The sequence below is a fragment of the Mixophyes fleayi genome, chromosome 12, assembly GCF_038048845.1.
Source record: "Mixophyes fleayi isolate aMixFle1 chromosome 12, aMixFle1.hap1, whole genome shotgun sequence".
Taxonomy (NCBI): domain Eukaryota; kingdom Metazoa; phylum Chordata; class Amphibia; order Anura; family Limnodynastidae; genus Mixophyes; species Mixophyes fleayi.
The window spans coordinates 22,195,807-22,209,048 of NC_134413.1; the positions used below are offsets into that span (position 1 = coordinate 22,195,807).

At 40.5% G+C, this 13,242-nt stretch overlaps 2 protein-coding genes across 4 annotated transcripts in view; one reads left to right on the top strand and one right to left on the bottom strand.

Annotated features, from left to right (window-relative positions):
- The window catches only part of SLC38A6 (solute carrier family 38 member 6), a 47,892-nt gene extending 45,983 nt beyond the window's left edge, over positions 1-1,909 (bottom strand). The window contains exon 1 of the mRNA XM_075192654.1: positions 1,687-1,909. Coding sequence (XP_075048755.1) covers positions 1,687-1,770 — 84 coding nt within the window. The 5' untranslated portion in view covers positions 1,771-1,909. The remainder of the gene's footprint in view (positions 1-1,686) is intronic.
- Positions 1,899-11,758, top strand: TRMT5 (tRNA methyltransferase 5). 3 transcript variants are annotated; one of them, XM_075192651.1, is made up of 5 exons: positions 1,899-1,977; positions 6,198-6,823; positions 8,043-8,167; positions 9,434-10,079; positions 11,405-11,758. In XM_075192651.1, exons 1-5 carry the CDS (start codon positions 1,973-1,975, stop codon positions 11,470-11,472), a joined length of 1,470 nt encoding a protein of 489 aa, XP_075048752.1. In that variant the 5' UTR covers positions 1,899-1,972; the 3' UTR covers positions 11,473-11,758. The 3 variants fall into 3 exon arrangements, with proteins under 3 accessions (XP_075048752.1, XP_075048753.1, XP_075048754.1); XM_075192652.1 differs by lacking the exon at positions 1,899-1,977 and adding an exon at positions 3,901-4,801 and having other exon boundaries at positions 11,405-11,757; XM_075192653.1 differs by lacking the exon at positions 1,899-1,977 and adding an exon at positions 3,901-4,801 and having other exon boundaries at positions 6,306-6,823; positions 11,405-11,757.
- The last annotated feature ends 1,484 nt before the right edge of the window (positions 11,759-13,242 follow it).

Sequence of the window (13,242 nt, forward strand, 5' to 3'; positions counted from 1 at the left end):
CTGCTGCATACAATTACCAAAGGATTTACTTGTTGCACAATACGGGGAGAGAGAAATTGCAAGAATTAGCAAAAACAAAGATCAACATAGAGAAGCCCTCTCGCAGTGTAACAATATCAGAGAAGGGGCTAACTGGGAGGGAGGGCAGGCAAAGTGATCATCTCTCTGTGCCGGAACAAGCGTTTCCTAAAATTGCAGTCAATAAGGGGGGTTCCCACATAAGTAAGTCGAAGGTGGAAGGTAGGCATTTTCCCAGCTAATGCTCCTGAGACATTCCATAAAGTGATAAATGCAAGATGCTTGCAGGGGAGTGCCCATAGCCTTAACCATGTACATGCCAAGAGGTGTGGATGAATTAGCAATCCAATACTGCAGGGCTGTATAAATGAGGTGCAGCAGTGAGCTTTCAAGAGGGAACTCACAAAGGGTCAAATATACAGAGTTGTTAAAAATTGTTCCACTACAGTGAACAGAGGGAAGAATGTATAGGGTCAGTTTGTAACTTTGGATCTATGTACTAAGAGGATATCAAAACGTGTTGTGAGCTGCACTGCCTCTGTAGTAAAAATAAACAGGCTGAGGTGGGGGAAACCTCCTCTTTGCTACATGGATACAATATATTAAGGTGGGGTTGACCAAAATTGGACAGCTACTTTATACAGAAGACAAGCTACATTTACTCAACACTTATATTACAACTGTAAGTTAGTAACAAAGCAAGTTAGGTGAAACATTTTTGAGGAAGCAGGCGCAGAAGTACAGCCTCCAGAAATGGGAAGTTGAGATTTCAGATTTACTATTCAGCACACAGACAAAGCTATATTGGATATATTGTCATTTTAATTTGAAAAAGTAACTGAAGATATTTTAGAATGCAGACAGCAACTAACCCCTATGACAATTTTCTATTCAGCAAAAACTGCAAAGTCTGCACATTGTTTATACCCTAAAAACGTCATGGTTTACACAGATAAGAATACAGACCAAGCACCCATCATGAGGTTGTATAATCATTACCTCCCAATATTGTAAATGAACACAATTTATTAGAAATGAAACCAAATTCTTGCCTTCTAAGATACATACACAAACCATGCTAGATTTCTGCCTACAAGCACAACGAAGAGCCAGGGACTTTTGACATAAATGACAGATCTATGCAGGAGTCCCATCAAATAGGCAACTTGGTTGTATATAAGGACATAGGGCTTTTGGGTCAAAGAGAGGGACTGTTGGGGAGGGTGAGGTGGAAGACGGTATTATATTAATGCCACCTGTCCTGGAATAAGTTTATCTGTAACATTTATAATAAACAGTGAGTCAGTGTATGGATATTGGCGTAATAGAAGAAAACTATAAGTTAACAAGTACATATGTAGATTTACAATACATAATTAACCAGAATCTTAATAAAAGTAATATAGTACTCAGGAGACTTACATGTTTAAGTATGTGAGTAGACTTGAGGTAGTACTAGAACAGTTTTGGCTAACCTGTGGTACTCCAGGTGTTGTGAAACTACAAGTCCCAGCATACCCTTCCAGCAATAAGCTGATATATATTGGCAAAGCATGCTGGGCCTTGTAGTTTCACAACACCTGGAGTGTCACAGGTTAGCCAACACTGTACTAGACTGACAATAAAGCAAACTGACCAGCAACAGATATATAAATAAAGAAAACTTACATCTCCCAGCAGAGGAACAGTTTCATCCTGGGCAGACACATGGTGTCCATAATCTGAATTAATACTGCTTTCTGCATGAGGCATGGCTGCATTAATCCCGGATACCAGCAGCAGCTCTAGCGCAATTAACCGGCTCGGACGTATCTGGCCATCCCCAGCCTCAGTCACTGACCACAGCTGAGCAGCCCCAGCCGGCCGCTTCCTGGTTACTATCTGATCACGTGAGCTCGCTCTCTTGCCCACAGTCGCGGTGTGATGACGTCACTCAGCATGGCGGCCCAGCAGCATGAGGTGAGAATGGCTGAAATGTGCACACTGCACGGCTCTGTAGCAGAGGTGGGCCAGATGTAGCTGACCTGCTGGGGCACCACAAGTCCCAGGATTGCCTCCTCCAGCCAATACATGTTGGGGATTAACAGATGGAGAGCACAAGTTGCCTAATTTAGAGCAGCAGGGATTACTTGGATAGCTGAGGAGACACATGTTGTCTGTGTCTGAGTATAGACTATGTATTTCATGTGTACTCCACGCTGTGTGTGGGCTGGCAGGGTTTGCTGAGGTTTGTAGTTCTACAACAGCTAGAGAGCCACATTTTGCCTTTGTATACATTTATGTTCCAAATTGTAAAGATGTCGGCATTATCTAAACACAAGCTTTTATTCAGTGCTCTAGGAAAATAATTGGTTTACTTCATATACTGTACATGATGTATAATGTGATAAAGTCAAAGGGAGCAGAAATATAATTGTACTTTAGAGTCAGGTGTAGGTAGCTGGTTGGGTGTTTTTTATCCCTTGATGACCAGAGCAGTTTCCACTTATTGGTGATGTTCAGTGTCAAATGTTTTTTTTTTATTAATGGTAGGCACAAGTGAATTTTATGTATTTCTTTCTTTCATCTAATCTGCTGGACACTGCTACCATGGAGTTGTATTAGGGTGCATGGAGTTGCCACTTATATAGTTACTTAAACTATTATTGTATGACAGAAGCTTCTCAGTGTTATTTAAGTGCCCAAGGAGTTAGGCTTGCAGTACCGCTCTGCAGTACTTGCTATTAGATTTTCTTTTATATATTCTTTATTATTGTTTATTTTTGCTTAGAACGGGGTAAGTACTGTAAGCAGCACTTACACCCATAGCACTAAACAGAGCACAGCTCCTTTCATTTCAGTTATGCTGGAAGATTTATTCAGTTTGACAGTCATTCCCAATTCCAGTCCTTATGGACCCCTAACAGTGCATGTTTTCCATATCTCTTTGCTGGAGCACAGGTGTATTCATTACTGACTGACACATTTTGAAAGATCCACAGTTGGTACTAATTATTTCACTTGAGACCTGGAAAACCTGCACTGTTAGAGGTCCCTGAGGACTGGAGTTGGGAAACAGTGAGCTAGAGGCTGTCACTGATTTCTCCTGACAGGTCCGCGCTGCCTCAGGCACAGAGCGTTGTGCCCTGATTGGTGAGCGCCCATTACATGGAGACACCAAGTCCCCTGCTGAGGCGAAGGGGGGAACTTTGATCTCACTGGCCAGAAAAGTGAGAGAGCAAACAGTGCGGGGAGTGAGAGCAGAGAGGCTCCCCCCACAACTTGGTATTCCCCAGAGCCGGAATTTTTCGCCCCTAAATGACAGAAGCAGTTTACTGCTCCCCTCACAAAAGACGGGGACATCAGCTATTAAATTACAGCGGCTGGCTCCTTCCATCTTCTGCTACTAATCGGTAGTATATACTGTGTGTGTCTGACTGGGCCGCCCCCCCATGAGCAACAGCGCAACACATACTTACCTGGGGGCCCGCAGTCTTGCAGTCCGCTGGTCTCCGCTACTCTGTCTGCAGCCTGGCTGTCACCGTGACAGCCAGGCACCAGAATGCGATCGCAGGGGTGGAGGAATCATTACCCTGTGATCATGGGACCTGGCTGTCACAAGCAGAGCACATGCTCGCAGGGGGAATGATTCCTCCACCCCTGCGTACCCCCCTGATGGCGGCCCTGGTGTCTGACAAGCTGCTCTCCGTCTGCTGCTACTGATCAGTAGTATATACTGTGTGTGTCTGACAAGCTGCTCTCCGTCTGCTGCTACTGATCAGTAGTATATACTGTGTGTGTCTGACAAGCTGCTCTCCGTCTGCTGCTACTGATCAGTAGTATATACTGTGTGTGACTGACAGGTTGCTCTCTATCTGCTGCTACTAATCAGTAGTATATACTGTGTGTGACTGACAGGCTGCTCTCTATCTGCTGCTACTAATCAGTAGTATATACTGTGTGTGACTGACAGGCTGCTCTCTATCTGCTGCTACTAATCAGTAGTATATACTGTGTGTGACTGACAGGCTGCTCTCTATCTGCTGCTACTAATCAGTAGTATATACTGTGTGTGACTGACAGGCTGCTCTCTATCTGCTGCTACTAATCAGTAGTATATACTGTGTGTGACTTGACAGATTGATCTCTATCTGCTGCTACTGATCAGTAGTATATACTGTGTGTGTCTGACAAGCTGCTCTCCGTCTGCTGCTACTGATCAGTAGTATATACTGTGTGTGACTGACAGGCTGCTCTCTATCTGCTGCTACTAATCAGTAGTATATACTGTGTGTGACTGACAGGCTGCTCTCTATCTGCTGCTACTAATCAGTAGTATATACTGTGTGTGACTTGACAGATTGATCTCTATCTGCTGCTACTGATCAGCAGTATATACTGTGTGTGACTGACAGGCTGCTCTCTTGCTGCTGCTACTGATCAGTAGTATATACTGTGTGTGTCTGACAGGCTGCTCTCCGTCTGCTGCTACTGATCAGCAGTATATACTGTGTGTGACTGACAGGCTGCTTTCTATCTGCTGCTGCTGAAAGTAATTGTTGTTTTTTAATTGGTCATGGGAATCCCGAAGGCTGCAGTGTCTGTAAATGCAGACTGCGCTGCAATGGCCTGCGGCTATGGGCAAGGCATGTACCGGCTCTCATCGCAGCTCTCAAGGGGGCCGACTTTAAAAGCCTTCAGCCCGTGCAATATCACACACCTTTCTGGACCCCCCACACTGCACTACAGAAAAACTTACTTGGCTCCTGGTCATGCTTCCCTGTGCTCTCTGCATCTTCTAAAGGTATTGGGACTCTCCATTATACTGTTCTGTTTCTGTAATAACTGAACTTTCCATTCTCTATTATAATACTGTCTCACACTGCACTCCTGCAATATAGTATGTGCCTATCTATATCACTGTACTCCTGCAATATACTATGCTTTGCCTTCTTCCTCCTTATTCCATTCTGCTCTATTTCTTACATTGTACTGAACTAACTTTACCTATGGTATATTACGCTATATTATATGTACTGGTTACACTGTACTAAACTCCCTATTTAAAAAAAAGAAGCTATAATCATGTAATAACTAAACTCCTGTAATAATTACTGTACTCATCTATACTTCTTAAGACTGCAATAATTTATATTATATTGTGCATTAACCTCACTATAATGTACAATATACTATGCCTGCAATATACTCTGAACTAAACCCTATAACCTAGCCAATGCTTTCCTGTCTTTCCTACCATCGTTGTCTCTGTCCTGTCCTCCATCTTGTTATGTTGTCTCTTTCCTATTTTATTTCACTTGGCCACACTCTCCTAATCATACATATAGTAAAGAAACCCTGGAACTTACGAAAAGATCAATAATATACTACGTTAACTTAGTAACAGAATGGGATAACACATTACTGGAGATAAACTGGAAACTTTTTCTGATAATGACTTAATAGTATTGTATGATCCTTTTATTTGTTGGATTACATCATTTTATGTATTGTATACAAGGATTTATATGTACTGTTTATATCATCTCAAAGTCATCTGTGAAGTAAAAGAATTTGGTACTATGTATTTTGTCTAAATGGTTAAGTTATTGATCAGACTGGTGTTGGAATAAGTGTTGTCACCCGTGGAAGTGAGTTACCTTGACGGAATTGTCACGCATGTGTGATATTAGGGCGAGGTGCCGGTCAAAAGGGAAGTCTTATAAGTAGCTTATGGAATTCTGGTTGTAACCCCTAAGCTGGGATTCCTCTGTTTATGATTGGTCGTGGCATAAGATGAAAGGTTGTATAGAGATGTCACTTAAGAACATTAGATATGCTGCTTAAGAACATCTGCGATGACATGGGTAATAAATTGATATTGACGAGAATAGTAAAATTCTAAAAAGGAGAAGTGGAGGTGTTGCCAATAGCAACAAATCATATTCGAGCTATCATTTTCTGGATTATACTAGATAAATGATAGTTTGAATCTGAGTGGATGCTATGGCCAACATCTCTACTTTTCCTTTTTAGAAAATATAATAAGTCTACCCCCAGGTCAGTGGGAACAATGTGTATTCTTTACCAATGGATCAGGGCATTACTTTGTTTGTGAATTCGCTGATGTCCGTATTTTAGGACAATGGTTTCATTTGTGCATGTTATAACTTTGTTTACAATTTTTGTTTTTTATGCAGGATTGTTAAACGATTTTACTGCTCAGCAACTCTTCTGAACTCTTATGGTGTGGTCGCCTTAAACAAATTAATCCCTAAACATAGTTTTTTTGATAAATTTCCATTCAGTGTATGCCAGAGGCAACGCAGCCCTTTAGCAGTAACAGAAATGCAGGAAAATGAAGATGAAAGACTGTTCTCTCCTAATCCCAAAGTGCGCGGGATGACTACTCTGGATCGTGAAGCCTTCTCGAAAACTATCCAAGTTCCTGTCCTTCAAGTAAAAAAAGAAATTATTAATAAAGTCATGAAAACTCTTAAACACAAACTTATCCGCAGGCCGCACCTAAAGAGAATAATTGATGACCCAAAGGATGACAATGATAAAAGTGTTATTCTGGACCCTTCTTTAGTGACGTCGGAGGACCCGTTTGATGAACGCGAACATGAAGTTTTCAAACAGTTTGGGATCAACCCTCAGGTTGTGCAGATTGATTTGGATCTGACTTATGAACATTTTAAGACTGATGAGATCTTGGAAGCGGTTTTACCTAAAGGTCAAGATGTCACCTCTAGTTTCAGCCGTGTCGGGCATATCGCTCACATGAATCTCCGGGATCACCAACTTCCTTACAAGAATCTGATTGGTATGTACTGCTTCATGATAATGTACAATTACACGTCTTTTTGACCATGATATAAAACTCTCCACTACAGCCACATTATTACACATAACAAACATTAGAAACATAGTTTCTATGAAGAACCTGTAATATATGTTCTGATTGACAGCTGTTTATTTGACAGTTGTTTATTATTAGAATTTATATATCTGATATATATGTAAACTGACATGAGCGCTCCCGTGATGTGAAAACAATGTGTTATTAGATAAGTCATAGGATAGACTTGCATACTGTAGGTTAAATCGTATTAAAAAATGATATCCTGCTATAGAAGTAATGAATCCAGGACCACTGACATGTATTGAAGTTCTGACCTTTAGGATTACCTGTACACTATACCTTATGTCCATGTGTTTACAGTCTCACGTTCCAGTATTCTTTAAATTACTTTCTTACGGTCATTATTAAAACAGTTAGCCTACCTCCACTCGGACGCTTCTTCCAACGCCACCGGAGGTGAGAGACTGAAGCTACAGATGTTTTTGGCTGAAGTGGGCATTGTGGTTAGATGTGAGGTGACCTGTGATGGTCACATCTAATCATGTGGTGTCCTGTTTGGAGGGAAGGTCATCAGTGTTAGTGATCCAACCATGCTAATTTAGGACTAGTTGTGTAGGGCTTTCTGTGACTACATCATCCCCATCTGTGTCTCTTCCTCTACTTCTGCCCACCCGCCTGGTCTTAGTCAACCACTTCCTGTATACATATTTAACCACACGTTAAGTTGCAGTTTACCCTTATATCAAACATATATATACTCCAATATTCTGCACACACACATTTTATATATTCAGAACTCCTAACTCCAGTCTTTTATATCTATGTCTGCAAATAATGTGTAAGTAAGTTACTGTTATATTGGTACTACGTAAGAAATGAGGGAGATTTCATAATTGGACATAAAAGCTCACATGACAGCTCAATGTTTCAGTATTTGGATAAAATATACTAGACTCCTTTTTCCCAACAACCTTGTCTCATGAAATATATATATATATATATATATATATAATCACAAAATTATTCATAGTAACTTGCACACTTTCAAATGTCCATCTTTAGGTGCCTAAGCCCTGAAGACTGATAGGCCGAAAAAACAAACTGGAAATATATAGTAAATAAGAGAGCAAATTGGTGAATTTCTATCCGGTTGTTAAAATCACTATTTTCGTTTTGACAGGTCAAGTTCTGTTGGATAAAAATCCCGGCCTTACTTCTGTCGTTAATAAAACGAACATAATTGACTCAACGTATAGAAACTTTCAGATGGAAGTATTGGCTGGGGAAGAAAACATGATGACGAAGGTGTGTGGAATTTATCACATTTCAGAATAGTTGAACTTGGACTATACGGTCATTGTATTTTACAGAGGCAGTAAAGCCGCTCATTGACAGGGTTGGGCATGAAATGTAGACAATGGAAATGTCGGCAGTTATCATGTTGACACTTTCATTCTGATGACGGCTTCAAAACGTGGACAGTGTGATTGTCGACAGCGACTGGACCTGCAATCAGCACAGGTTTGGATGTGTTTTGGGAAGGGGGGCTGTAATTATATATTAAAAAAAATAAAATAAAAAGTATAAATGCTTTGTGCCGGCGGACTACCGGCATTGTTCATTTAATGTCGGCAGTGTGTCTGTCGACATTCACAATGTCCATATTTTGTAGCTGTCACCAGGATCGAAGTGTCAACATTTAGCCTGCCAACATTTCCATCGTTTAGTATAAATTGATGTCAAAGGGGATACGGTCATATTTCCAAGACTGTGTATTACTGAGCTGAATGATAAACCTGCATTAGCTGAAGTTATACTACACTAAATATGGCCACTGTGCTCTTTCCTTTGCCGATGGTTGCCATATTAGGTGCGAGGGAAAGTGACCGACTGGTATAGATGCAGCGTGGGCTGGTGAATTCATACACATGGTCAGGGCCAGTAATTTGTCAGCAAATCTCATGAAACTCTTTGAACTGTATTGGATCTAATCAGTACACTAGAGGTAGGGTGAGCTTCAGTTGTCTAATTCAGTAGGGGATCAGATCTGAACAATGTTGTATTGTGTCTCCATGGGTCACATCTGAACATTTTAATTTTAAGGTTTTTGTAACCCTTCAATGGGTCGTTGTATAGAAAAAGTGATCATTTTATTTGTTTTAAATGGTAATTTTCGAGAAATAAAACAGCCTGACATTCCACTGCAGCTTTCTCTTTTTTAAAGTGTTACCCCCACAATCGCAGGATCTGATCAGATCAAAAAGCTGAGAATGCAGTCATTAAAGTTAATGTGACATCACTGACCTGGTGTCTGAATCCACTTCTGCAAAGCAAGTCGGCCAAGCTGTCAGTCACTTTGTGTCTGCTCTGTTCATAAAGCACCTCCCCCCTAACATGACATCCTGCTGTAGATGAGGAAGAGAGAGTATGGTGGGACTTATTTAGTTATGAGTCCAGTTATATTATTGAGCTCAGTACTCCATAGCCTTTGATATACATGAACGTCAAATAGTGTCTTTACTTTCACTAGAAACCTTCCTGTCCAGGTAGCTAAAATGTCTTTTCTTTCAGGTGAAAGAAAACGGCATCACTTATGAATTTGATTTTGCCAAAGTCTACTGGAATTCACGTCTCGGCACAGAACATGATCGCATTGCTGGGTTCCTAAGGAGCGGAGATGTGGTCTTCGATGTATTTGCAGGAGTTGGGCCCTTTGTCATTCCCGCTGCTAAAAAAAACTGTATTGTTTTTGCCAATGATTTAAATCCAGAATCCTACAGATGGCTTCTACATAACTGCAAACTGAACAAAATCGACAGGAGAGTCCAGGGATTTAACTTGGACGGACGAGAATTTATCAGGACAATTGTGAAGAAAGAGCTGTCCCAATATATGACATCTACAAACATGAAAAATCACTTTCACATTGTAATGAACCTGCCGGCGTTGGCTCTGGAATTCCTTGATGCCTTCAAAGATCTTCTCGATGAGAAACCTTGCGGTGCGGTTGTCCTGCCGACTCTACACTGCTACGGCTTCTCCAAGGACGAGAACCCGGAGAAAGAAATGAAAGATAGGGCAGAGGCAGCTTTAGGAACCATGTTGGAAGGTTGCTCCATTCACCTAGTAAGGAAGGTCGCCCCTAACAAGGACATGATGTGTATAAGTTTTGAGATGCCTGCGGAGGTGCTTTTTGCAAACCATTCCAATAACACCGGTAAGTACAATGGGTGGTTTAGACCATTGCTACATTTAAGTGTTTTAAATATTCAAATTTTTGTGTGTATCTTATTTTATGAAGTAGTACACAAGTGCAAAAATACAAAGGGTAATAAAATAAATAAAAGTGTGAAAAATTCAGTTGCAGATGACCTGTTCTTGCATCATAATAGCCTGTATGATTGTTCACAGATTACAGAAAAATAGTGAAGTAGAAACCATTGTAGGCATATAGGATTTCTATATACTTTATATAACAAATGTGTCCTCTATTATTAAACAGTTTTGCGAATGAATACTTGGTACTTTTATTAAAATATCTATGAAACCTGCAGAGTGCAGTCAGTTGAGCGGTATTCGTGCATTCTAAAATATAAGTGCCATCTACAGACAGTGGAAGCGCAGGGTTCTCCCTAGAAAACTTTGCCAGCTAGGTGGGGGAACTTGTAATACTTTGCAATAATAATAGGAAATGTTTGAGGTTATTGCCCACACCTGTCGGGACCGGTCAGACCTGTGGTCTAACACACACTGGCTGTCATGCTCTAGTGCCTGGTTGTACTAGGAGAAATAATGGTTTATTCTATTATAATAAGACTGTTGGGCCTGGGAAATAGGTGCTGGGGAGAACACTGGAAGCATTTTGGGACCTGAATTAAATGATCTTGCCAGTTCTTACTGAACCGATAGCATGCAGTGTCACGAATATACATTCACCCCAAAACATGGGTGCATCTGCTGTGTGGGGTGGATGGATCCACATTGACTTCTTGTAAGGCGTGGAAAGATGGTTAATCATCACAATCTATTGAAATAGAAAATATATATAATCTGATGAAAAGACCACATTAGACTAATTTTGAATTGAAGACCACATGTCGGTTTTGTGCCCAGCAGTGTTTTCTACCCCTCAGTGCTGCGAGCTCAAACGGTGCAGGGGAGAAGATGCGCTCCAAATATGTCACGTCAACCAAGAATTTTCTGCAAATTGTAAAGTCATTTTTTAGGAGCCATGTGGTAGTAGCAGGAGCATCTAGAGGATTTGCAGAATAAGATTGTGATATAGATGACAAGCAGTAAGCAGCTTTCTGATGTCAGACTTCCTGCTGTCCAGTTTCTACCAACGTTGGATCTCTGGATATAGTAACCGCACAGTGAAGATTGCCTGTTAAAAATAAAATGCTTACCTGCAGGCCTCACAGACGTAGCTTAGCTCATAAGTCTTCTAACTTTATAATTTGGTTGATGTGACCTATTTGGACCGGACCTTCATAAATGGGTTTGCCTCAATGTTCTAACAACACTTTCTATATATGTTTCTAGGTGAACCAGAACCAAAGCGTTTTCGGCCAGATGAAGAAGACGGCACAGAACATGAAACCAAAGTATAATCTATAGTACATGTCCAAAAGAAACTTATTTCTTCTTTTTTGTTTTTATTTGCATTGAATTACTAGCAAATGTTGCTTACTTTCCAATATTGTCTTTTAATAAAAAATGAACAAGTCTGAGTCTCTTGAGCTGTATTTACCCATCATATTTATTATCTGCCAGTGCAAACTGTTTAATGCTATATTGGATTTATTTATAGTGATAATGCAGAACAACTGGTATGCAGTGTATCCTAGATAGAACTTTAACACTCTACAAAAACACTTTCCAGCCTCTGGGGGGGATTCTCTAGAATGTAAAACCACAAGTTGAAAAAAATTATTAACTTAATGCTGTCAAATTATATGTCCCTGTATCATTCATGGGTCGTTCTGAAGAGCTCAGTGACTTCTAACGTGGTACTGGGATAGGATGACACCTTTGCGATAAGACAGTTCAGGAACTTTCATCCCTGCTGGATATTTGACTGGCAATTGTAATAGATATTATTAGAAAGTGGAAGACCATGTAAAATCACAGAGCGGGGGTCAACAACTAAGGCGCATGGTGCGTAAAAGTCACCAATGCACTGCTGCTTCCATAACTGCAGAGTTCCAAAATTCCACTGGCATTAATGTAAGCACAAAAAAAACTGCAGCGGGAGCTTAATGGAGTGGGTTTCCGGGCCAAGCATCTGTATGCAAGTCTCTCATCACCAAGACCAATGCCAAGCGTCGGATGGAGCGGTGTAAAGCATGACGACACTGGACTGTGGAGCAGTGGAAACGTGTAGTGACAAAAATATATGTATTTGAATATAATGTCTTTACAGTCCCTGTTGGTGTAATGGTCAAGTGTCCAAATACTATGGTCCATAGTGTGTGTGTGTGTATTTGTTTATATATATATATTATATATATATATATATATATATATATACATATACACACACACACACACACACACACACACACACACACACACACACTAGTTTTACTGTAAATTCCATATTTTTTGGGGGTTGAATATAGAACCATTAAACTACTTAATATAGGTCTCTGTATCTGGAAGTTTTGCACCACACAAGTTACACTGTTTTGCCAAAGGGAGGAATGACGTGATGTGTTATTGTGGTCTTGTGAATGATCAAGTATGCAGGTGACAATCTGTATAGGAGTTCTAGGCCACAACGCTGGTATAAAGAAAAAGCTTGTGATTTCATAAGTGTTATTCCATACTAGCTTCTTGTGTAACCTTACTTTTGCTGCACATTATACACTTTGTTTCCATTCTGACCTGAGAATCCTTCAGTCCTAAATATACAAACTTGTATTTGTCCAAAAGTATGCGATTACACCCTTGTAAGAGAAAACAAGTACATCTATTGCAACAAGTGAGTTTATTTTATAGTACATTGAACAAGACATATCGTGATATAACCTCTGCCCATTTATTGACAATTAGGAGCTCCATATTCTGGCAGCCACAATAGCACAAATCAATCCCAGCTAACTGGGTAGCCCTGTTCCTATCTTCCCCAATAAAGCATTGTTACTTTACAGCACTGTGGCCTTCAATCTGATTCCAACCAAAGAGCTAGAGCTCTGTGGGTGTTAATGTTCTCCATATGTTTGTGCTGGTTTACTTCTGGTGTCGCTTATTCCCACAGTCCAAAGACATATAACATGACCCCTGGGTAAATAATAAATCTCATATCAAAATACTCTCCCTCCCGTCCTCTTAGATCTACCTCTGACCTCTGCTTCATCTGTGGTAACCACCTCTCATTC